This window comes from Eleginops maclovinus, chromosome 13, assembly GCF_036324505.1.
Source record: "Eleginops maclovinus isolate JMC-PN-2008 ecotype Puerto Natales chromosome 13, JC_Emac_rtc_rv5, whole genome shotgun sequence".
Lineage (NCBI taxonomy): Eukaryota > Metazoa > Chordata > Actinopteri > Perciformes > Eleginopidae > Eleginops > Eleginops maclovinus.
In genome coordinates this window covers 14,996,685-15,023,511 of record NC_086361.1, presented here as the reverse complement: position 1 = coordinate 15,023,511, position 26,827 = coordinate 14,996,685, and the positions used below count along the sequence as shown (strand labels likewise).

At 41.2% G+C, this 26,827-nt stretch overlaps 2 protein-coding genes across 4 annotated transcripts in view; one reads left to right on the top strand and one right to left on the bottom strand.

Moving 5' to 3' along the window:
• The window catches only part of LOC134875072 (potassium voltage-gated channel subfamily KQT member 4), a 42,377-nt gene extending 28,146 nt beyond the window's left edge, over nucleotides 1–14,231 (top strand). The window contains exons 6-14 of one of the 3 annotated variants that reach the window (XM_063899476.1): nucleotides 465–575; nucleotides 682–777; nucleotides 898–986; nucleotides 1,819–1,944; nucleotides 4,776–5,002; nucleotides 5,088–5,187; nucleotides 10,103–10,234; nucleotides 10,448–10,586; nucleotides 10,743–14,231. In XM_063899476.1, the coding sequence (XP_063755546.1) occupies nucleotides 465–575; nucleotides 682–777; nucleotides 898–986; nucleotides 1,819–1,944; nucleotides 4,776–5,002; nucleotides 5,088–5,187; nucleotides 10,103–10,234; nucleotides 10,448–10,586; nucleotides 10,743–10,940 (1,218 nt within the window). In that variant the 3' untranslated portion in view covers nucleotides 10,941–14,231. Of the gene's footprint in view, nucleotides 1–464; nucleotides 576–681; nucleotides 778–897; nucleotides 987–1,818; nucleotides 1,945–4,772; nucleotides 5,003–5,087; nucleotides 5,188–10,102; nucleotides 10,235–10,447; nucleotides 10,587–10,742 lie in introns of all 3 variants that reach the window. The other 2 variants (XM_063899475.1, XM_063899474.1) reach the window with 2 other exon arrangements.
• cfap300 (cilia and flagella associated protein 300) lies at nucleotides 14,232–16,584 on the bottom strand. Its single transcript, XM_063899478.1, has 7 exons — nucleotides 16,443–16,584; nucleotides 16,239–16,320; nucleotides 15,606–15,675; nucleotides 15,311–15,468; nucleotides 15,053–15,225; nucleotides 14,866–14,932; nucleotides 14,232–14,724 (listed from the first exon to the last, which is right to left on the bottom strand). Exons 1-7 carry the CDS (start codon nucleotides 16,559–16,561, stop codon nucleotides 14,593–14,595), a joined length of 801 nt encoding a protein of 266 aa, XP_063755548.1. The 5' UTR covers nucleotides 16,562–16,584; the 3' UTR covers nucleotides 14,232–14,592.
• Nucleotides 16,585–26,827: the final 10,243 nt, after the last annotated feature.

Genomic DNA, 26,827 nt, shown 5'->3' with positions numbered 1-26,827 from the left:
ACAACTTGTTAAGATTGCCCTTCAGAAATACTGCCAGGCATCAACTGAGTTTTGTTGGATTTAACGACAAGCTTACCCGATCAATTTCGTTTTATTTATCATGCAATGTCGCTTAGAAATAACATAAATTGTTCAGGATTTTAAGATAGTTTTTCCTTCTTCTTTCTAGGATATCTTTTGGGTATTTTTAACTCTATTTGCCTGTGTTAGTAAAAACTACAGAGAGCTAAACCATTTAGGTTCAAGTTTATAACGAGTATGAACTTTATCAAATAGAGTCAAAATTACACAAACTAAACATGTAAAACGTTTGCAGTTTCACACAAAATACACAGTATATGACCTTCACATATACTGTGTGTGTGTGTGTGTGTGTGTGTGTGTGTGTGTGTGTGTGTGTGTGTGTGTGTGTGTGTGTGTGTGTGTGTGTGTGTGTGATCATATATATTTTTTCTATCACCCAGATTACTCTAACCACTATCGGCTACGGTGACAAGACCCCTCGTACCTGGCAGGGTCGGCTCCTGGCTGCTGGCTTCGCTCTTCTGGGAGTCTCCTTCTTTGCCCTGCCTGCTGTAAGTCTCCTGTTTATTCCCATCTCTTTATTAACTAAAACCCTCTCAGTGGTTCTGCTTGGTCAGATACGCTTTGCTGACTTTGATTTGACTTCTGACCCCTCAGGGCATTCTGGGGTCCGGCTTTGCCTTGAAGGTTCAGGAGCAGCACCGGCAGAAGCACTTTGAGAAGAGGAGGATGCCTGCTGCTAACCTGATACAGGTAAGACCCACAGGGAGAGTCATGTACGCTGCTTTTATATCATGATTTATACATTTATATAACAGTGGGTTGTTTGTTAACTTTCACTTTTTGTTTGTGTGTATTTTTATCTTTCTCCAGGCCGCGTGGCGTCTCTACTCTACAGATGCCAAACACTCCTATCTGACAGCCACATGGTACTTCTATGACAGCATGTTGCCTTCATTCAGGTAGGTTCTCCCATTTAGTGTGTATGCTAGGTGCTGAGTGGATTCAACCAGCATTATCTGTGGTTCTCTTTGTTTGAAGTGTTGTCATGAATGCAGACAGAGATTAGAGAGTTCCATCACCAAAGAGTGAACTATGTACAGTAATTAGTGTTGTTTGGTCCCTGCTCATACATATCGTTATAAAACACACACAAATCAGAAATACAACTTTTTCCATCATCAACCCCATTCAGTTACTTTTGTGCAGTGGTGGTTTAAGTAAAAAGGGTTGTTGTATCCTGATTAAAATTAAATGTAAACCCAAAAATGCTTCTGCCACCACTGTTACATTTTTATTATTTCGGTTCTACGCAGTGGTTTCTTATATTTTCTGCTTTTATGTATTAATTTGACTAATTTGTATTTACTTAAAAGGAAGGGAACATGAGGAACTCAAATAGAAACATGTCTTTAACCTAAAACAAACATTTGTATTGCAATATTTTAAAGGCACAATGGGTAGGATTTGTTATAGATGGCTGATACAAATCCATGTCCATCATCAAGAGGTTTATAAGCATCAACCTCTATCCAAAGGTAGCGACCAGGAGCCAGATCGCACGCATCCCAAAAAATAAACGGCTAAAAGATGAGGCATACTGCAACAGACAAATCCTATTCATTGTGCCTTTAAATCCAAACTTTACATATCATGTATTCCTCTCAAGTGTCCCTCTTCTTTTGAGTGTTTGGACCATTGGTTTGGCCTTTTTGTGAGTTTTTCCATATTTTATGTTTTTTTGTTCATTTGTCATGTGTTTTTTTTGTTCATTTGTGCACGTGGGGGTGTCAGAGAACTGACGCTACTGTTCAGTCACCTCCATCGGCCGCGTAAGACCAAGAAGGTTCTCCAGAACTCCTACCACACGCTGCTGTCTGGGCTGCGGCCCTACAGCCCCCCCTACCTGTCAGGGGACAGGTACGCACCCGCCACCTCTTGCAGCCTCACATGCAGACAGGTGGCCAAAAGTCCACCTACACTCATGCTCACACACACACACACACACACACACACACACACACACACACACACACACACACACACACACACACACACACACACTATTAAAAACAGTAACAACAGGGACTTACAGGAGAATACATTCAACAGGTGTACAGAGAACATGGACTGCTTCCGGGGTTTTTCTGCATGGATGTGTTGTGTTTCTAACGATGTGTCACTAATGCTGATTTGAGACCACTGTGTTGCAGGCCCCCACTGTGCTTCTCTGCATCTTTGTCTGCTTAGCTCATACTTTTGACATCCACACCGCCTCCCGCTGTTCACTCACTGGTTGCCTCTTCCTGTCTTCCTCTTTCTTTCCCTTTCTATGTCCATCGTGTCTTTTCCATCATCCATCCTTCATCTGTTCTCAGGAAGGCAGAAGTTCCATGCAGGTTTGTTCTCCAAGTCATGCGCTGTGCTTGTGGGTTAAAGGGTGTTCATAGCAAATTTACTGCATTAGAATCAACATGTTATGGTTAAAAAACAAAAACAAAGCTAGGGCTGATAATTTGAAATGTCAGACTTCTGCATGTCTTGGATTTGAGGCGCTGCTGCCAAACCATGATGTTAAATGGGCTGTGTTGATGAATATACTCGGATGAAACACTAACCCACTACCTTTGCATGATCCTCCCCACCATACCGGTTTAAACCTGCCTCCTCACTTCTCACTAACGCTGTCTCCATAATCCAAAACGGCCTCTAAGAATTTAATCTTCCAGGTTTAGATAAGGCAGCAAGATGAGGAAGGGAAAGGGCTCTTTGGAATATTGAGATCTCACTCCTCACCCCTCCATCTCCCCCTTTCTCCCTGGTTTTCGTGTTATCCTAACGGGTTAACAATGTACCCAGGTGGTGTCCCAGAACTTCTTGTTCTCCTTGAACCCCACTCCCTCCCGTGTCCTCTCACCATCTCTCCCTCTGCCTTGTGTGTCTCCTCAGTCAACTCCTTTCTAAAAAACGGGGTCTCTTCCGGATTCACCCTGGCCGCAAGCAGAGGTATCCGCGGCAACAAGCCTGTGCACGGGGCACGCCAAAATCAATAACATCACTCATACTCCTCCTAAAAAGCCGCACCTTGCCTGAAACATTCATATTTGTGGACTAGTGCATTGTTTTGTTTTTTATACATATCCTGCACTTACCAATTAAGTACTTTAAACAGTGAATACTCTGGTCCACAAATACTTGAGTGAGTACCTGACTTTGAAGAATTGCTGTGTTGCTCTATCCTGAAAGGATGTTTCTCCATCTCAATCTTTCCTGCTGGAGAAACAAGTTCTGATTTGACTTGGTTTTTGCTTGAAAATCAGGATAAACCATGTGTTGACGTCAGAAGTCTCGGTTATGTCACAAAAATATCCGTTTTCTAGTTTGTTAACATCAAATGTTTCATCTAACATCTCTAAAGAAACAAGGAAATAAAATATTCCACTGAAAAAATAAGCAAACAACTTTTCCCAAAATGGAGCTGAAGTCAAAAGAATTGCCCCGCTCTTGACTTGTGTTTTAAACTCAGTTGTTTGGCTCATTTATAGTGTTTTCTTGGAGAGAAGGTTTAAATGATTCAGCATGTTTTCCTATTTCATATTAGTCATATAACCTTTCAACAAAATCAGCATGTAAGTGCTGTGTTTTTAAAAGGTATTTTAAGTGTTTCTGTTAGCATGCGATATCGTTCCAATGCTTTGGAAAGATTCAGTGAAGTTATGAACCTGAATGCATCCAAATCATTTACTTACCAAACAGCATGCAATGCCCTTTCACTCTATCTCCCCCATTTCGTCCATTTTACCTAAAGCATTTCAGCTAGCCTGTATGAAATGCATTTACCTCTAACCTCCATTAACTATTTAAATTTAAATTTAAATGGCAGTCCGTAACACACGCACAACAAAGAGTATATCATCGTAGAGACGCGGGAGTGAACGACTGGGTTAGAATTGCTCTGTGGTGCATGATGTTTGCCTTATGGATCCGTGACAGTGTGTGAGATGTAAGTGGCTTCAGAGAAGGAGTGCTCTCAAGAGCATGTTATAACCGCATGGTTTATAGTAGAAGTCAATCTGTTGGAGAGAATGGCCGCCAAATAGCTTTCCTCCTGTAAGAAGATGACCTCACACAGCGGCCTGCATGGGTTGTTGTGAGTGGTATAGAGTTATTAATCAGACACCTTCTGTACGGCTGCGCTTTGAAGCCGAAATGTTGATGCCTATTCACCCTGTGATGGGATTAGGGAAGCGTGTCTTTATTCTGAAGCTAGGTGGAACATTTTCTGCCTGCCCAGCACTACTGCAAGTCTTGAATCAGGTTTCAGTCTTATATTGCTGAATCAGGTGCTATCATAGGCAAATTAAATAAGCAAATCCTCAGGGCAAGATCCGTTTTTTTGCAATATTGAGGGGTCAAACTGCCTCCCTGATAAGTCAGCTAGACTGTTCTTTGTTGAGACAAAATCTAAATGTCTGTCTGTGGCCCTGTTTTGTCTGTTTGTCAAGTCTTTCTGAAGATTGTCCTGAAAGACGAAGCCATATTTTGTCGTGTCACCTTTACTAACTAACTCTTTTCTAACAAGCTCAGGCTGCCGTTCTGCTGCACCGCTAAACTCCAAGGATAACACAGTTTAGATTGCTGTTAAGGTCAAAGGCATGGACAGTGTGGTCATTGCGAAAACCACTTTTATAATCTACAAAAAAAAACCTGTGCCTAGAGGTGTTTGAATATTTTACCTTCACTTTCAGCAGTAAAATGGGATTTCGGGATCGGATCAGGATGAACAATTCCCGATCATCCCAATCCATTAAGAACAAGGCGTCACCGATGCCCCCGGGCTCCGGTGTCCGCCATTCACCCAGCCAGGAGAACGTTGCCGAGGCGACGAGCCCTGGGAAGGTCCAGAAGAGCTGGAGCTTTAATGATCGCACACGCTTTCGCACCTCTCTTCGCCTCAAACCCCGTCCTCCTGTTGATGGTAGGCATCACACACACATCCAAACACTTTACACCCACAAGAACCATTTCTGTTTAATAATGTGTCATCCTCTGTCTTGGCTCAGTAGAAGGGGTCGGGGAGGACAGTGTGGAAGACAAACCATATTGTGATGTTGCCATGGAGGATGTAATCCCAGCAGTGAAGACACTAATACGGGCTGTCAGGTGAGTCCTGACATTAAGAATTTATCATTTATTTTACATATCTGTACAAATATGGTGGTCCTTCTTCAACATTGTAATTTTGGGCCCGGTTAAAAGCATTTCCTAGTTAATTTGAGGACAAAAAAAACATTGCAGTGAAAAAATGTTCAGTTGCTACAGCTGATAATCTGTCCGCCTAACATGCAGAGCTGTTTTTTCTAACCAGGTAGAATGAATTTATACAAACATAAAGTATTTCTTCACAGGAGACGTTATGGTTTTTAGTATATATTTTTTGGGACCTTACCTGATTCAGGTTAGTGCTAGAAATGACTCACCCAGGTTGAGTTAAATCCATTCAAATATGAAACCCTTAAGCTGAGGGCTTTTTTTTGCACTAAAAGCTCATGTTTCCAGGCTTACTAGGACACTTCTCCTTAAGCTGCAAGCATGAGCTGCTGTGCTGCTGCTTATTGATAGAATAAGGTCACTATGTTCAGAGGAAAAATCCATACATGTATATACATGTGTATTCAGACATGGGCACTTCTCAAGGCCTGCATTAGTTGGTGAACGTTCTGCTCCATTTAGGCGCTGATGTGCGCAGATTCAGCTGACGGAGTAGAAATGCCCCAATAGAAGAGGTAACTGAGCCCTCCTGAGGCGGGGTTAGTTACCTCGCGTGACCTTGTCGCTTAGCAAGCTTAGCTCATTTTGGCCGGCCATGTGTTGTGACAGTGTGGCCTATTAAAGAGTACACACACACACACCTGGGGATCGCAGTATATTGTACTGTGATGCTGTATGCTCTGATGTGATGTAGTTTGTGAGTGATAGATGTCCGGGACTTTTTTGTGCTTAGACACTTTGAATGAATCCATACTTGAGATTACAGTGATGAGGAAAGCAAAAACTAAAAATGTAGACTAGTTACTCATAAATCATGTGTGTGTGTGTGTGTGTGTGTGTGTGTGTGTGTGTGTGTGTGTGTGTGTGTGTGTGTGTACGCGTGCGTGCTTGCTTGCGTGTGAAGAAACGCTTGGTTGGCAAATCTATACAACAACTATAATAATTACTTACTCATGTGTTAAATAAAAAAATACATAATCTTCTGTTTGGAAATGTGCAGATTCTCCCCAGGGTTACCAACATCATCCTGAATGCAAACTCCCCCTCTACACACACATATACACCCACACTCACAGCGTAGAGTTTTTCACTGATGGTGGCAGAAAAAAACTGCTAGCAAACATCTGGTGTTGGGGCCAGGCCCGTCTCCAGAGAGGTTTGATCAGAGAGCGCATTGGCTCCACTGTCTTTTGGGTCCCCGATGTCAGCGCTGTCCCCTCACTGCATTTCTCAGGGTAGAGTGACGCTGCCTGTGTGGTTCCACATGCACTCTGTGAAGCTCTGGAAAAACATATGTATGTGCCTGGAAATAAACTCCATTGTGGGAACCCATTTGGCCTAATATTATTGATCCATCAAGTAAAATCCCATCGTCAAGAGAGTAGCGTTTAATTCTGCTGCCTATTGCGTAAAGAGGAGTCTAGATATGTCATAATCTTCACTACAATCTTTATTGATCTATCCTGGTAATGATGATTACAATAATCCATAAAGAAGTAAGAAGTCAATTTAGGAAAAACATCTCTGCTGTCTGAACCTGATGTGTGCTAACACTTAATTCAATAGTTTGAATGCTATCCAGTGTAGCTGTTTGAGTGACTTATCCATAGTCAATAGATTGTAAATGTAGCTTTAGTAGATGGCGGTCGGTTACACACATTATCACAAACTAACTAGCTGATCAAGCCATATTTTATAATAATGGATTTTGTCAAAGGAGTCTGGTTGCTTTGAAGATAACAGTTCTACCTGTCGGAACGGGCTGTCTGACAGCGAGGTAAAGCGTTGAAAATATTTTAAATATAGCAAACATGCTGATATTGATGATTTTGAGGCGGCTGAAATGTGTTTTGCTCCTGCATGCTTCGACACACTAACTACATATAAGTTCCTCTTCAAAACATCAAAACTCTGCCGTTATATCAGAGGTTTCTTCGTTGTAAATACACTGCTGCTAGATATTCTCCTCGGGATGCAGCATGATAATTTTAGTTTGATATCAATTTGCCACTGATACGGTATAATAGGACCCCTCCTCAGTTTGCACTGCACTCAGCAGATAGCTCTGACCTCAGCTGCTCTGCGCTGTAGACAATAGAAGAGAGGGAGTTCCTATAGATAGTGCAGGTGTGCAATCAGCAGGTGCTTCACCGTGTTAACACACACACACACACACACACACACACACACTCACACACACACACACACACACACACACACACACACACACACACACACACACACACACACACACACACACACACACACACACACACACACACACACACACACACACACACACAGCACCGAGGGTTCATGATTGATGTTTGTGAAACACAGAATTGCACAGCAGGCCTTATTGCTGAGCCTTCACTTTAGAGAGGCACATGTGGTTTATCAGTGCCCGGCTGCTCTGATAAATGTGTACAGTGTTCTGTGTATGTACGGATGGGGAGGCAGCGGGAGCAAGAAGAGAAAAAGAGGAGGAGGATGGGACATTTTTCTGTGCTCTCTTACTGTGACTCTAAAAAGGGCTTGCTTTTTGGATGAAGCTCCTACTTAATTACATGGCATGCTTATGACTTATAAAAATGTATCTCTGGTCATCTTCATCATATTTTAGCTGTTATAAGTCGTTTAATGTTTGTGCACAATATTTCTCTGTAAGAATGATTGAAGACACATACTGTACCTGGTGCGCTAGTTTTGTTCACCTAGGTATTCTTATCTTTTGGAGAGTCAGACTCTCCCTGCAGTGGCTCACACTACTTGCCCCACCCGGGATTCGTGTCAGCATAACAGTCATTTTTAAGTCACAGATTAAACCTTGCTATTGGAGACTATCATGGATCCACCTTTGCTGAATTGCAGAAATATTTGCACTAGCTATGCAAGCATTTCAGGGCACAGATGACATTTCCTGTCCATCCAATCATCGCTGCGTTGTAACGTCTCAACTTCCTTACATTAGAAAGATATAATATCTTTCAGTGAGCTGTGCCAGCTGTACTCTGCCATTGCCAGTAAATGTTGCACCGTAGGAGAAAGTTTTCTGGGGGGAGAGGGGGCCACACTCAAACCTGACCATGTATTATAAAAGCTATTTTATCGAATAAGAGAGAAAGTCAGCATTTTGAAGAAACCTATGGAGGATCCAAATCAAGGCCCCCCCCCCACACAAAGCTTTTCTTCTTTCCACACCTGAGACCCACCCTGGCAAAAGAAATCTGCATCCACCTGCAAAATAAGAAAAGTCGGCCTGCAAAAATACCCAAAGCACAGGAGTCATCAAGAAACGGTGCTGCATGAGGGGGAGAGCGCGCTGACGGCTGCTATGGCAGCAGCTGTAGTCTACCTCTCCTCCTCCTCCTCTCGCTCTTCTTCTACTTCCCTCGCACCTTCTCTTCCCCTTTGTTGCAGCACCGGTCACTACACAAATCTGTCGCTGCATGTGGCTGCTGTAAATGCAAGCGCTGCAGAGCTCAACAAAGGTTACCCAGGGTATTTCAGAAACTGACCTCTCTCCGAAGCTCAGATTTCACTTGCTCCTGCTAAGCCCACGTGTGTGGGGTTGTGATTTGTTGTGATTTTTTTAATTTTGGAGTGGGCATGTTTCTGTACCCAAAATTGTGTGTGTGACGTTTTTCTCAGGACAGCTGTTTCTGATCCTCTTCTTCCTCGGACCTTTATTGCGATTTCTTTTCTTCCTCCTGCGATGCAAGTCGGAGTATTATGGTGGGCTTAGTCGCCTGCGTGTGTGAGATAGGGTTTCCTTTAAAAAAATCCCCCTTCTTCCTTGCCCTCACTTCCTTGCCCTCACACTCTTTTCCACTACTCTGTTTCACCCAGCTTGACTTGTACCGCAATCCATCACAGGGCGAGATGACAGCTTGAGTGTGTGTGTTTTGTCTCGCTTACATTTGGTGTTTCCGGGGCCTCTGCGGAGCCAACATCTCAGAGCCGCCTATCCTGTGAGTGATAAGATGGGAAATGAATGACCCACCCAAAACAGAGAGCCACACACACACACACACACACACACACACACACACACACACACACACACACACACACACACACACACACACACACACACACACACACACAACACACACACACACACACACACACACACACACACACACACACACACACACACACACAAACACACACACACACACACATGCACAAACTTCCCTTCACTCCCTCCCAATTATCTCTTGCACACCCTCCACTCCCTCCATCGTGACGCCCAAACATACCGACTCTGTCACTGATACGTTGGCAGTGCTGGGTCAACATTCCTCGGTGTGATTCCCCCACATTGGGATGTGGGTGGTGATGTGTGTGAGTGTGAGCAGCTGTGGTCCACCATGCTGACAAAAAAGCAGGAACAGCAGGAAGCTCCGATAAAAGGTGTTTGTGTGTGTTACTATGTTAGGGTTGATGCTTAATTGCTGAAACAGCATGTGCTGATAAGCGAATGTCTCTGGGAGATGTTGTCATCATCACAATATATCCACATGGTTAAACTCTGCTCTCTTTATGGGGCTGTTTGTGAATGATAAGGTCACTCTGACTGTAATTAATCTTGGTATTCTCAGGGTCACGCACGCACCGTTTGATAGTTTTCCTGCCCCTGCATTTTTCCAAAGGTTTACTGTATGCCCATATATGTGTGTGTGTGTGTGTGTGTGTGTGTGTGTGTGTGTGTGTGTGTGTGTGTGTGTGTGTGTGTGTGTGCAGTTTGGGGTTCTTTACAGTTGCTCAGAAGAATGATAACAGCGAGTCTGGTGTGTTTGTGCAGGATATTGAAATTTCTTGTGGCCAAGAGGAAGTTTAAGGAGACGCTGCGTCCGTACGATGTGAAGGACGTCATTGAGCAGTACTCTGCAGGGCACCTGGATATGCTGGGCCGTATCAAGAGCCTGCAGATGAGGTATATTTCATGCCTTTAACAAAAAGTAAATCTCAAATTTTTTGTTTAGTATAATTCAAAGTATTGTCTCAGCTTTCTTCTTGTGTGCCTTACCCTGTTTGAATGTTTGAAAATACTCTGATTAGTTTGAGTTAGATGAAGAGATCAATTCCACAAACACACAATCTTTGTGTTTATCCTATTTATGGTAATTTGTCTGTGTTTGTGTGAAAGGGTGGACCAGATAATTGGGCGAGGAGCCGTCCAGCCCGATAAGAAAGCACGCTCTGAAAAGGGAGAGAAAACACCGCCAGAACTGGACCCACTGGATGAGCTGAGCATGATGGGACGTGTTGTCAAAGTGGAGAAACAGGTAACGGAGGAAGAGTTTCATTTACAAAAAATGTGCAAACAATGTAAGTCCAAGTACTGTAAATATAAATACAGGTGCAATAAACAACAGCAAAAACACGAGATTGAATGAATTAGAAAGGAGGAGTTTGACACATTTCTGTGTGTGTGTGTTCAGGTACAATCTATAGAGAACAAGCTGGACCTCCTGCTCAGCTTCTACTCGCAGTGCCTAAAGAAAGGCTCGTCCCACTTCACCCTGTCCACCCTCCTGGACCCCGACCTGACATCTGACTACCAGAGCCCCACGGACCAAAAAGACCTCTTCCCCTCTGCCAACACGCTCAACATCTCCGAGAGTGGCAACCTGGAATGACAGTGAGCCGAGCAGTCTCCGGGCTGTCCCAACACAGACTCAAAAAACCCTTTACACAACGTCTTCCTTCGGCTGGGTCCTAAATGTCTTCCATCATTTCATATCTGTCTGGGATGATTTTTACCCTTTCATCTCAAACCTCCCCCCTCACCTCTTTTTCCTGAAGTGAATGTGTTTTCCAGAGCGGATACAGACGGAGGCCAGCAGATGGCTCCACCTGAACAGGACACCCACTACATGAGGATGCCGATGAAGAGAAGGCACATTAACAAATATGACTTGAATAATGAACCACTTTCACTCACTTCATGCTATATATCCATGCCTCCTTTAAAGCTGTTAACTGTAGATAGTCAGAATTTGAATTTTTGTATATTTGGAGAAATCTTGTCCCCTCTCATCGCACATTTTTGTTTCCTTGGCTGCTTGAATCAACTGACTGAGAGTTTGCTGACTAAGTTGACGTAACCAGTGCCATGCTTGTCATTTGTTCTGTACCATAGCATGGCTGTGATGAATGTAATGAGTCCCGACTACACATATCCCAGCACCAGACAAACAGTACAGGAGCCATTGACACTAAAATAATTTGACCTTTGGACCTTGCTCAACAGCCCCCCTGCCAAAGCACCGAACCTCCGCGGTACACCTTCCTAACCCTCAACGAGATTTAAATGTGTAAATCCTGCTTTAAATACCCATAATGTTATGTGAAAACAGAGCTGGAGGAATGAGTCGGAGTGAGTGATGTGTACTTTACATTGTTGTTTGTTTTCATCTTCATTCCCTCTCGCAGATGTTACGTCTCTATCAAGCCCAATTGCAAAAAAAAATTCCTGAGACATTATTCCCTGTTTGGCTGGCATTCAAGTGAGGAATGTTCCTACCTAGTTAAGATTGTGTAGAGCCAACATGTCCTTTAACTGGTCTGAAATCCCCCCCTTTCAATGTATCAAAGGCGACTGTCCCCTCGTCTTTTTATCATGTCCTTTAAACGTCTCTGTCTTGCAGCCCACCCCCAGACATGCATGTTACTGTAGATAAAACCTCCCTGACCCTCGGTCTGAATTTAGACATTTATAAAAAATGTCGGCACTGCTCCTCATCAATCACATATAGCCTCAGGTCAGGTTTAGTATTTCAGCTGATTCTCTTATATTACAGGAGGGTAAGTCTCACTCCTACAGCCATCAGACGGCATCTGATCTCTGCAGTCAGCAGCTGTGGGGATGATGTAAACTACTTTCTGGCCAGTTTTAAACAAAGAACCACCTGTAAGGCATCCGGAGTCTAACGCATGAATTCCAGGCCATTATCCTCATGAATGCACGTGTCTTAGGAAATGGTTCCAGCCTTACAGCTTCAATACAGACAGACAGGGTGCAGGTTAGACACACATAGGTGTTACTGGCTGTTTACTCCCTTCTGTCTTTTCTGTTTTCTTTCTTGGAGATGTTTGATGCACAGTTAACGCTCTGTGCTTGTGGGCAAAACTGGAGTGCACAAATGCACAAACATACACACACACACACACACACACACACACACACACACACACACACACACACACACACACACACACACACACACACACACACACACACACACACACACACACACACACACACACACTCACACACACACACACGCAAAGAAAGCTATTCCTTTACTTAAATACTTTGGCACTTGATGAATACAACACCTTTTTGTCTTTTTATCTTTGTGTTTGATTTCTTTACTGTAATTATGTTCATGCACTCGATTTTGTGTAACCCATATGGCAAAATGTTATGTTTTTTTAAAAATGATTTTGGTTGTTAAAGTGAATGTAGGATTTAAATTAATATATTTAATTGAGTTAGATATGATCTTCAAATAAATGTAGATTTTTTTTCTGTCAAGTTGAATCATGGATGACACAACTGTAACTAAAGACAACGGTTCAGGTTCACACTCACCAATTGCAGAGCTCATAATGTATATTTTTTAAAACGTCATCAGATAATTGCTGCCAGCCTCGACTAAGAAAACATTTACCATATTGTATTTGGCCAGTGGACACAGTTCTTCTGTCCCTTCATTTATTTGTTCCAGTCAAACCAGTTGACTCAGGTGCTCCACTTTTCCATCCAAGTCAAGCTCAGACTTCAAACAGTGAATGTATTTCATTGGTCTAATGGCACTTCAGAGCTTGCAGTGTGCATCATACACATATTTTGCATTCATTTTGTAGAAAAATACGAGGTCTCTTAGTACTTTGGCCTAAACTATAGTAAGGAATTATTAGGGGCATTAAAAGTGCTTTCACTTCATTGTCACCTGGAGTGTTGAGCTTCATGAAAATGTGAGATCACTGTATTGCATGTTGTTGTTTCGTGGTGGCCCCAGTATTAGAAAAAAAGGAAACGATAAGGATGTCTCCCGTTAAGTCATGAGTCAAGACATAAAAAGGAAATGTGACCTGTGCCTTCTATGTCCTTGTTCTGTAACTGATGGAGCGGCTTTCTGTTTCAAATTTAAACATTAATGCTGCTTAACAAAGTATTTTAGATAATAGATTTAAAGAAACACTATCAAAATTGTTCTTAATATGTACTTTTTAGGGTATTAGTCTTTTATGACTGCTGCAACCTTTGATATTTTCTGAGAATATTACTGTGCGTTTAGCATATCAGTGTAACTCCAGCAGAACTTCGGAGCATAGACACCCTTACTGTACGTTATCAGCAGTCAGACCTGCAGAAATGGACATTTGTATGGTCACAGGAAACTCAGCAGGCATGATCCGATCATAAGCATGTCACATAGAGAAGTATGGCTTCCACACAACTACCTCTGAAGCCACTAGGGGGCGCTAGTCTAGGAAACCAAGTATGAGAGAAAGTCGAGATTGTCTAGCTGACTGAATGCTATGCATGACCCAATCTGCACGTTCTCTTCTTCACTCTGTTCTCCTTCTTCATGACGCGCGACCATCCATCTTTCACTGACTTGCTGCCATTTGACATTCCAGCTCGCTGCCCTTTAACTGCTCTCTTAGGAATTGGAAGTGTTGTTCAAATGAAACCGATCAAAGCAATAAGCAAAAATGCTAAAGCCAACAAAGTCTTCCGATTCAAATTGATGTAGCTACTGGTTGATGAAATATGGCGCTTTTCTTATTTTTTAATCTAGTGCACACCTCTATTTGATCTTTTAAAGAGATACAAAAAGTGTATCTGCTGAGGATAGAATTAGCTCACTTGACTAACTTATTAATTTATTTGTTTCAATAAAGCTCTTTGGACTGTATGTTGACTTCAGTGTTTTTTTTTTGATGGAAATGAATCCATTACAACATCTATGGAAAGATAGGCTTCTATTGCAGGAGGTTAAAATCAGGCAAAAGAAAATCATAGTATTATAAGTATAGCATTATTAAAAACTTGCTAAATCATAATTTGAATTTGGATTATGGACCATTGGATTATTATTAGAACACAATCAGAGAACAAACTTTCAAAATATTTTATTGACAGGAATGAATCCTTCTCCTTTGTTAGTGAGATAGATAATTTAACAGATATCCAGGTTTAGCTCCTGGTCTTAGCTCGCATGTTTCTGCATACAGGAGTCTATGAAGCTTTACAGGACAGCGTCCAGTGTTCTGCTGTCACAAAGTGAAGGTTCCTACACCATAGCTGTGGTAGAACAAAGTCACATGACGTTTGAAGGGGTCGACAATCAAATAGGCAAACGTCTGATCCTCCTCTTGTCTTCCGGGGTAACATCGCCCAGATTCATTCTGCAGAAGATTTACAATACAATGAATGTGTGAAAATTAGTTAAAATACAAATTAGCCACTACATAACTTTAAATCATCAGTTCATTAGAATGTTCTCCAAGTACATTTTGGCACATACAGACATTTAACGAGTCACTTACATAGGCGCAGACTTTGAGGACTGTGGAGACAACACTGATCTTCTTGGTCTCTGGATCCTTCTGAACACTACAAAGTAATGGGTAGAATTAAAGGGTTATTAAATCAGCATGTATCCAATAACCTGATGAAGTGTTTATATTGTTGGATGGTATGTATTCATATAGAAGACGGTCAGATTCTGCACACCTGATCAGGTCTTTGTAGATTTTCTTTGTGGTGCTGATGTAGGGGTTGACGGTGTCTTCGTACTGACAGAGCTCTCCTCCGACACAAAGGTGCTTGAAGAGGCGAAAAAGAAGCTCTGCTCGCTCCTCTCTCCCAAACAGACAGTACTGCTCAGAGTCCTCCTCCTGCAACATCTGGAGAAACAGAGATTTGGACTGACTCCATGCTGAGGAATATATTTAGATCCAGACAGATGTGTGGATGAGAAAAGAGAGTAACCTGTCTGAGTTCATCATAGTCAGGGTAGACATCATGAAAGCATTTCACTATATGTCCAGAGGGCCTCAGGATCCCACAAGAGTAGATGGGGTCAAACAGCGCCATTGAGACCTTTGTGCACGGCACAGGCTCCACAGCAACAGACACCACCGGTTTGTCTACAACAAACACACACACAAACACACAGAAGTCAAAGACATATCTCCGGGGTTTGACTGCAAATATTGTACAGCAGCAGATGAGACTAATTTCCTGCTAGTGATGAAAGGATTTCTTTCTATGGGACATGACATACCAAGAGGCACCCAGGCTCCAGCCTCCATCTTTCCCAGACTGGATACCACATTGGGATCTCTGAAGAAACACTGCATAACACACAGTGGCATCAACAGCAATTACATATGATTGAACACATGGTGACATCTTATCAGAACAGACAGCCAGCGATTGTAAAACTGTGATTGGGAATGATTAAGCATCAATTTAAGTTTCCCATATTTTCTAGAAGTTGTGGGACAAGTGTATTTACTCAAGTACTGTACTTGAGAATAAGTGTATTGTTGTACATTAGTATTTTCATTTTCGTTCTACTTTATACTTACTCTAGTACCATTCAGAGGCAAATATTGCACCTTTCACTACATAACATGTCATTACTTCATTTGCTATGAATACTGATAATTTATACAAAACATTATCAACAAATAAATGATGTTGAAAGATTAAAGCAATATAAATGTAAATGCTTCAATACTAATAATATTTCCCCAATAATATAATCACAATACATTATTCAGAAATGGGACATTTTGCCGAATATGTGGGCTCTAATTTCCCTTTTTTGTACTTCAACTAAGATGATGAATGAGCAGGTTATACTGTAGCCTAATTTCATACTCGTATCCTGACTTGTCATGGTAGGTCTTACCAGTGCAAAATTGTCACTGCTGTAAGGGTAAAAGCACTGGTCAAAGCTGTAAGCCTGAGCTGAAATCCTCCCCAGCATGGACCTGAAAGTAAGACACGCATCCATTAGTAGAGCATACACCCTGCAAACGGAAGTAAAAGAGGGTGAGGATAACCTGTGGAGTTTTCAGGTTGGGTAAATGTCCTACAAAATGTCCTACTTCACCATTTCATAAACAGCTCTAACGTCTCTCGGTCCTGTAGGAATGGGAGTTTTTTGGATGGAACAGGAGAGAAGGAAAAAGTTTCCTCAAACTCGCATTTATCTCCTGCCATGATGTTCATTTCTCTTTGGTTGTTGTTGTTAGCTAAGGTTACAAAAACCAATGACGTCCTACTCGTATTCATAAACAAGTGGCAGAGTAGTAGACGTTACTAACCAATCAGCAGCAGGACTGCTCACTAACAGCGAATCAGCGTGTAGTATGGACAGTTTGTTAGAGTACGTAGAATTGCAACAGAGTGGCTCGTCTTACTTTTTCAACCTATCTGTGAAGATTCATGTACTTGTTACCTAGGAAACGGTCGTAGCAGAGCCGTAAAAAGCTAAGCTACCATTAACATTAATTTGACAGACACATTTAGTTTTTTTTCGAAGCTGTGGTCGTCTTTCTGACCTTATACATTTATTGAACTCACTGTCAAGGTGTCTATCGACTTTATCTACCGGAGGGTAATAAACGTTAACCCTGCAGGGGGCAAGCGAAATGTCTCTACAGCCACCAGAGAGCATCCTTGTCCTGCTTTCAAAATACACACTCTGCTTCTGCTGGCTCAGGCTGCATTGTATTTCATCTCATTTGTGGTCACTCTTTCTTCTCTTTTATACACACAAATTTATTTTTTATTTTTTTCAAAATCCTCTCTTTGGGTTCTCTACTTAAGATTGAAGATTAAAAAAATAACTTGTGATTGTGTATCAGTAAAATGTGTACTTCTTAACTAAGCGCTATGAAGCGAAACCCAGATCTCCAGATGTTTTGACCACCCACTTCCTTTATGTTGGCCCAAGATCAGTACATTTTCTTGTAAATATTGTTTGATTTGAAAGAAACACCTGAGCTTCACAAACTGAAAGGGCAAGGTTTCTGTTAACCATCAACCTTACATTTATAGATCTGGGTTGTTTTTTTTTTTACATGAAAGGGTACTGCTTTCCATCAGTAAATGATACAAGGCTTGTACATGTTTTTTTTTATAAATATAGGATTTTCCTTCCTCCAACTTGTCCTTGTAACTCCCTCCATATCCGTACAAATATTTGTATTCATCCTGGCTCAAACTCTCATTTAATTCCCAACATTCCTGGTTGGTGGAGGATGTGGAATCCTTCTGATCTACATTCCAGTATGGGACGCCCAGACCCTGATATTCCCCATAAGGAGAGACAAGCATGTCCTGCATGGACATCCTGAAGTCATGATGACGTAATGTTGTCTCTTTTATTCCTTGAGATTTTAAATTGTTGCAGGTTATTAAAATGTCCATCTTTTGCCTGCCTCATGAAATGTATAATGGTGTAAGTCTAATAACAATTGTTTAAACCCCTTAGCCATTTATAATCAGACCATCCTCAAAATACTGATGATAATTTGAATAATAAACTGAACAGCATTTCAAGTTTTCTCATAATGAAAACAGACAGTCTAGGATAATTTGGTTTGTCTAGATGGGGACCAGTCTGATGCTCAGAATGTATGATGGGCAGAAAATGGGGCCAAATGCAGCTGTTAAAACGCCAAAAATGGATTGACAAAGACAATTTTGCCAAATTGATGTTTTCATACCGTATAGCCAAACTATAACCTCACATAATTGACTCAAGTCATTAAAGCAAAAGTGCTATTCCTCATTGTGTGCTGATTGCTATGTGGTAATTGCACTTGATTTATACTCATTAGATGAAAACCGAAAAACGTGGCGGGTTGTGATAAGGCGGGGCAGGTGAGAAGATGTAACAGCTGAGGAATGTTTTCTGTCTGTGATCAAATGTTTCCATTACAGTTTTACAGATTCAATAGCAGATACTGAATCTTTTCCAAATGCTTTGTAACTCGTTGATGAATAATAACAATTGCATGATGGAAACCTTGCCTGCTTCATGTCCAGAGATCATCCTTCACTAGTGTTTCTTCAAATAATTCCCACAACCAGTGTAGAAGAGTCATGTTATGCAGGACACTGATGTTATGACCACTGTTTTTTTTTAGGTAATTTGGAGACTTTAGGGACATTTTGGGGGTTGCGTATAAGCTTTCTTCAACCATTTCTCTAAGACTACATTTTAGCCCACAAGACACGAGATTGAAATGTACTATTTCCATACCAAAATGTTATTGTTGGGCATAACACTAAATGTGGACCTTTACAATTATTGCATTTGCATACTTTACTACTTTAATACTTGCATCGCTTATTGTCATTTAAACACAATTACTTATTGTTGTACATGTTGAAATTCTTACTATTGCTAAGCTATTGTTTGCATGAATGTCTGCTCATTATATCATAAAAGCATATCCAAAAAAACTATTATGTCACACATGAAGAGAAAAAAGGATAAAACATTAAAAGATTAACAAAGCTGCTGACGCTGTTAGAGGTTACTCTAAATTCCTCCCTAAAAATTATCGTGTTTCTAAGCCCAATGACAGTATCTGACCTGGACCTATGACTTCAGACAGTGTTTTCTATTCCAAAATGTCACTCAAACAATTAAGGGACCCTACAGGCTCCAGTAAAACCTCCACACGTCTCCAGGAGCACCATCTCAAGCCATGTCATTATGAGGTAAACCTTTAGTAGAACTATTTGTTCATTCTGTTTATCTCCTGGCTTCATCTTCTCCTGTCAAAAAGAGAACATGCAGCAGAAAGTCGTGTTGCAACCACTTCAGTAATAGCTTAATTTAGCAAAGATGTTTTTGAGTGTCTGCTAAAATCGAGACATTATGCAAAAGAAAAAATACCCTTTACAGATAGACTTTTTAAAAACGTTTTTTAAATATTTTTTATAAAGCGTAAGTAGCATCACTTTTTCAAATAAAGTATTGTTCACTTAAAGTCGCTACAATCTAAAAAGAAAAACAGAAGTCACATGACGCACACCGGCCAGCACAGTGACCCAAATCAAATACACCTACGATGATGCATGCCAGCAACAGGTGCACACTGTGTGTTGCTAACTGCTAAATGCTAAAATGCTAACAGTGGGTTCTTTTTGTTTCATCCGTGAGAGGGTCCTCCAGTGGTTCACTGAAGAACGTTAACCTTCAGTGAGGTGTGTGAGGACTTTCTGCAGTTTGTGACCTGATGTAGAGCTTAATTCAGCTCTAACGTTTTGGGAACATCGAGGAGCTCAGTGGGACGGAGAGGACTGTGAACTGAGATGAACCTGGAGCAGACTCAGGAGGACTTCACAGAATACTCACAGCATGATGTTCATACAGGTGAGTACAATGCAAACTGGCTTTTTGTTGTGACTTGCAGATGAGAGCATCGTGTGTGTGTGTGTGTGTGTGTGTGTGTGTGTGTGTGTGTGTGTGTGTGTGTGTGTGTGTGTGTGTGTGTGTGTGTGTGTGTGTGTGTGTGTGTGTGTGTGTGTGTGTGTGTGTGTAACATTGTCTTTACTGAAGAGTTCACAGTTTCTATATACCACTGCTATTTACAGTGACCGACCCAGGGAAAGAGCTTTGCCCAGACTTGGTGAACAATGGTAAAACGCTGCTGTGGTATTTTGATAAGGCATCCGTATGTGAAACTTTTCCTAATGATGTCATGAACTGAACTCTTTATTCTGCTCAGGGTCAGGCAGTGCACGCTGTGAGTCCCAAAGGGAGCATGGTTATTCTCAGTCACTCAGCACTCTGCCTCTGGTTGTATGGCATATTGTGACGTTTGAGATTGCATGAAGTGAACATTAAATACATTCAACAGACCCAAACACATTTAACCTCAGGTGACTTCTCGAAATTCAACAGGTATGTGTAACTGTGTTTGTTTGTTTATGGTTCACTTAGTGGTGACAAGTCTTGTCATCAAAAATATTTGCTTTCACAAGATTAGAGAATATGTGTCGGGCGTGTGTTGCTTCTATTTTATTCTTTAATGATGCTTCAGCACATTTTTCTTGCATTGTTCGTTTTACTTCTTTTACCCTTATTCTCTTTGAATATGGAAAATGTCTGCTATATGTAAAATAAAGCAGATAGGCCACCAGTGATGGGGAGATTAATGTATTTAAGCACTTACTAATACACAAGTTATAATTTTTAGAGAAATACCTCCAAATGATATCCAGAATATTTGAGAAATAGAACTACTGTCCTCAAACTCCTTTTGTTTTTCGACCCATATAAAGGCGATCTCCACAGCTCGTTACATTTGACAGAGTTTCTGGGCTAACCCAGTAATCCGACTTGTTTCGATACGTAAACCTAAGGTTGAGAACCACTGCTATGGTCTGTGCATGCATGCAAAAGGAAGCACATGAAATAAGAACTGGGAACATCAGAAATCAGACCTTGTTATGTCTTCCTCCAGGTACACTCTCTAATTGTTGTTTTCGCGTTGTGGTAATGTTTCTAAGATATTCTGGGAATCCTGGAGGAGTTGTGTAGGGACACGTCTGGGAGTATAAATATGGAGAAAAGGGGAACAGGTAGTAAAAGGTAGATAAGACCCTCAGTTATGTTCAGTGTTTGGTAATATCTGTGAGACTGTCTGCTCAGCGTCTCCCTTCCATGCTGTGTCTCTCTAACCTAGTGCTGCCAACAACTTAGCGTAAAAGGTATTGATGGATAACAGGTGCTGTCCTCAGAGAGTGATGGTCTTAGGGGATCAGGGTTGACAGTCTTACAGGATTATTGTTGTGGTTTAACAGACAAAGAGGTTTCAGCTCTTCAAGGGTCAGGGGTCAGGACCATTATATCGAGTGGCTGATGCATGGCTCTGGACTTATAGTTGTTCATAACAGAATGTTTTTCTAAAGTCTCCCACAAATATACAAACACATATTTTTCTCTTGAGGTTCTGTTGTCATTTGCTGAGGTTTGGGACTGTTTATTTGCAGACACCTCAATATCACGGTGTCGTTTGGTTAGTATTTTGTAAAGAGGACGAAAAAGATATAGGCTACATTTAATAACAGCTTCTCTTTATCATAGACATGGTTGATGGTTTAGCCTGCTTACATCATGTCGTAACAAGCCCAGAAAACACTGCATGTGTGCCTTTTACTTTACAGTCATCACAAGATCGTATGTTTTGTTCATGAGCACCATGGTTTCTGCTGTAGTGAGCGATACAATAGGTTGTTTTTGTTCAGCAAAAGAAATAAGCAAAAATTGTGCGAATGGTATTGAGTAGCTATCCCATGATTTCTTAAAACGAGCGGTGACTTATTTAAAAAAATCCTACTGGATATGCTGTAGGTTATGTGATGTTGTTATGTCTTGTGATCCATACTGGCACATATATTTATATGTTTAATTCCCTTTTGATAGAAAAATCTGCTGAGCAAATGTCTCATGACTCGTCCCTGATAACGAAAGAAGCAGAAAGAGAATATAAGTTCTGTAGTTTGTAAGCATGAGACTGTTTAAAATTAAAAAAACACGTGACGCATCTATCATTAAGTGCGTTTCATATTAACAACACTTTCCATTTCTATCATTTGGTCTCTGAGTCTATGACTATCTCACACTCTTGACATTTGGGAGACAACCCAAACACTCTCCTTGTCCCGCTTCTCGACACTTCTGTTTAGCCCATTTCCACCCGGGTCTCCATGGTAACGGTCCGTGTACGGCTGCCTGATATGGAAAATGATGCTGGATTTTCCGCAGGCGTCCAGGAATGTAATCTCAAGTCTTTGCCAGCCTGTTTTAGCCTCTGAGGGAGACAAGCTTGCTCCTGTGACACTGACTGGTAAATAACAAAGGGCATGCTCACACAGTCCCTGCCTGCAGCGCCGGACACAACGCAGGGCCGTTCAGCAACATATGCACTCCATAGACTGGATATGAAAGTTGATGTAGTTACTGTGCGGTCACCCATTAGTTTGTGTAATAAGGTTTAAAGCCTTGAATTTGACATATTGTTTTATAACTGTTGCCATTTGAGTTTTTTAGAATCAGATCCAGCAGGGGATTGAGCAACTAAACTCTGAAGACGACATTTTTAGGACATCAAAATGTCATAATATCTTACACAGACTGAAAAGTTAATGTGAAAGGGTTAGAGTTGTAAGATGAAAAACACAGAGCGACTTTTTTCTGTCACAAGCCAGCCCCGCCGTAAGGCATATACTTCTTTATCGCCAACTTTCCCCTGAATGGTCAACAATTTACAAATGAACATCATGCTGGATTCAATAAAACTCCAAACTATCCATTAAGACCAAAACAATTAAGTATACAATGTTTACCGATGTAATTAACCAAAGTCATTCTCTCATAGACTCTTATAGCTCAAAGCTCTTTACATCATATTAACCTACCAGTAAGAACAAACCAAACTGTTCCAAACCATAAGATGTTCCTTCAGTTTAAAATCCGTGTGGAGCTCAGTATAATGCTTTTGTAACAGTTGTTAGATTGGATAACCAGATGATAACCACAGGAGAGGTAAGGAGCATGGTTAGGCTGCGGCCCCCTGAGAGTCATCAACAGGCCTCTGATCTCCAGTCTGCTCCAAATAAAACAATAGGGCCAAACCTACCTCCATTTCTGGAAAAAGTTATGTTCCAAGAAATCAAGCATACGAGTCACGCTGCAGTGAGTCATACTGTTTAACACTTGAAAGCACATTTAAAGGTGAAGAATACTGAACAGATTCCTCACTTTTTCAAAGTAGTCGGCATATATTTTTGGGTTGATTGACTCATCGATTAGCTGACTTACCATTGCAGCTCTAGTTTCACCTTTACCCTTTAAAGCAGATCCACATACCCTAGTGATAATTTGAAGTCTTGCAGTTTTGAATACTCATGTGACTATGACTTTTAAAGAGGTCAATAAAAAAGGCCTGATGGATGGACTATGCTCCATTAGAAGAGATGAGTACCTCCAGTGGATGGATTAGTGGATGGATGGATGGATGGGTGAGTGCAGGTTGACAGGTATTGACAGTGTAGAGAACGCCACAGCCGGCTCAGTCCCTGGTGGGATGAAGGGATGGGTGAATGGGCCTGGTGGCTGAAGCACCACCTGAGGCCTCCTCTTGTCCTTTTTGTTTAAGGGGAACTAATAGGCGAGGGAGAGGGTGTGTAATGGTAGGATGGTTTCCTTTACTCTTTAATGTCACATTTACTGTACTCCCTTTGGAGTCATAGAATCTTTTCCCCAATGCAATTGATTGTCGTATCAACCAATCTGTGATATCATCCATGGAAACACCTCTCTCACAAGAGCTACAGAATACAAAAGAACAAAGCAACAAGCCTCTGCATGCCACACACAGTCACTGATTCATGTGGTTCACTTAATTATACAAAGAGTCACCTCAAGGCAAAGTCTCTGTATCGTTATGTTTAATCCTTGGCACTGACGATATCATGCAGTTTAATTTAAAGTCATAAAATATCCTTAGGATCTTTGTGACGATTACAGATCTGAATTGTGATAAAGAAGACAGGGATACAATTCATAATTTACTCTTACTTTGTTATGGGGTTTATATAGGGAAGCTAATCATGATATTGGGTGTAATCCCCTGTGGTAACAAACGGATGATATGAGTTTCGATAAATATTTCATTCTTAAAAAACATTGGTATATGAAAAACACATTAGATGTATAATCTAGGACATTATCTAAACTTGGTATAACTAGTGATGTGAGTTGGCATTAAACTGCTTCTATTCTTACATTTGTGAATCTTATCAAGCAGCACTTATATTTAGCTGACTTCAATAAAATTCTGCAGATTTGAGCAATTCAGTTTTTCCTGTCCCTGAACGATTCAAAATCTGTCACTTTTCAGTCAGCAATAATCAATCTGCAAGTCAGTGGTTTCACATTCAATATGAATCTGAGACGTTAGTGTGACCGAGGTGACAGACAGACTGACCTTTACTGCCACTCACATCCTGCTTTACACGCTGAGCAATCCATTCCATCGTCACATGATGGTGCATATGTGTTGTCGTTAATTTAAACGATGATAGAGGGCTTTGTCGGGTAAATATGCACACTTGTGTAATATAGCTTATAATTACTTGCAAATATTGCATTTATTCATTGCTTACTCATGAAACAGCAGATTGAAGGAATTGCCTGGATTACATTTTTCTATTTTGATAATCAGAAAACTGCCGATAAATGTATCTGCCAAGCTTCAAAATGTTCACCCTGAACAAACCTGCAAAATGTTTAGTGACATATTGAATAATGCTTTCCGGATCATAAACAATATCCAGTAATTGCAGCTGAAGGTTGGTTGGTTGGTCTGTTGGTCATGGAAAGATAAGGGTCTCGATTGGATATTGAAAAAGCACAAGACCTGACACGTAGACTTTATAATCATTTACCAAAACCACAATCGTCCCCTAACTTTAACCAAAGTATGCGTTTGTTGTCTATACATGCCAGAAAACACCAGCAGCTCTTTGCTTTATACACAAACAAACATATTAGTGGCCTCCATTCGTAATTATCTTGCCCTCATAATAATTTTATTTGGGTGGGGAAAAAAAGGAAGGGGTTTTCATTTTTTACGATATATACAGATATGTGTGTGTGTGCTCAGTGTTTGTATTTAGTTGTAGCATCATCTCAGTTGCCCTTATCTTGAGGAAAACTTTTATTTTATCACATGGCTCCTCGGTGAATAAAGAATAAAGAAAATATAGAAATGTTGATGAACAAATGTGTGCAGAATAATGGATGATTTCGATTATTGAATACATTCTCATTTACCCAGTTGTCAATACACACATGTATTTTGCTAAAACCTTTCTATTAAGAACACTTTAGAGTCCTCTTTCACCTTAAAGGCAAAGCTTTCTTTGAAATACACTGTCATTTTGTTGGAGAAGTATTCCTTCAAGTCAGTCATTTTCAGGAATTGAACATCCTCGTAGTTCTGTTTCAAATTTTCTTACTTCTGCGCCATGAAGATTTCCGCATCCATGCGTTTAGGTTGAAAAAAAAGGGACTTCCCTTTCTCGTTCTTGTCTTTGCCAGACTGACGGTTGGACAGGTGTTTTGTCTGTTAGATATGTAGAACAAAGCAAAGGTAGATCCCCTCACAGGATTGAGACCTGTTTTACTCACCATGAGAAGTAATTTGAGCCTGAAACAGACTTCAACAACAACTTTATGGAGAGAAAAGGGACTAGTCGTTATGATTCTCATAGTTGACCCCATGAAGTTGTTTGTGCCCTGGTTATTAAGTTTGAAGCATGTAACCTCGAAGACAAAAAGTACATCCACTGAAAAAAAAAACTGTGGAGAACGAACAGTACAATTCTGATGGTCTTCCAAATGTCTGTGCTTCTCATCAACACTCACCGTGGGTGTGTTTTGATTCACCTGCTGCTAACTGCGTCAAAAACATCTAGAAAGGTTGTTGATGCACGCATGTGCCTTCAGCCCCTTCGTTCTTGTTTACCATCAGCTGCACTCGTCCGGCATGTTCCTGGAACAAGTAATGCACCAGAGGGCTGGAGATGGACATGTGTCCACTCCTCCACAGGGTCAACAGAGGAGACCTCCACCCTGACATGGTGCAGCTGGGATTCCCGGCCTTGCTGCGTAGCAGTTTGTGATGTAATAATTGGGAGAAAGGGAGGGATTGTTCCTCAGGATGTGTGTCTGGCCCACGCAACGAGTGTGTCAAAGCCAACCTCAGTGCTAGATTATTCTTCTTGTTGTTTCCTTATTTAAAGTCCATTGAGACAAATGCATCGGTGAGTGGACACTGCCTTTTGTGTAGATGTGTTACTACTCCCTAGGATGTGTGTGTAGGCACTATTGGTACAATATGTCCTCCTCGGCCTCCGCTGTTGAGTCTATTTTCGGGGAAATGACCTCATAAACAGAAGCACTGCTAATCTGATATCTGGTTCCTTTTTTTTGTTCAGCTGCGTGAACAATTAAGTGTCACTTTCAAACATCTGGAGGGCTTGTGAAGGCCTGAGTCACCACAGGGTGGGTTGGGCGTCACGGCTGTGTACATATTGAATGTACAACTTTACACGAGTCTTACAACACAACGCCTACAGAAGTTGTGAAACAATTTTCTTTCGGCCATCCGAGGTGATTCACTCTCCTCGTCTGATCTGATGAAATGGAAATGAATCACACACACTCCCTTGTCAGGTGACCTCCTTTTCTGATTCAGGGGTCATATCTGAGGGCCCTTGCAAACACACACACACACAAACACAATCACCCACCTCTTAAAAATGGCTACAATGAACTTCTTGTGCATTTACCGTTAATGCAGCATCACTGCCACACTTCTCTACGTGAGTCATGCAAAATAGCATCCTTTACAAGTTAGTACGACTGAATCAATCTTCACTGGACGGTCAACAACACGTTAAAAT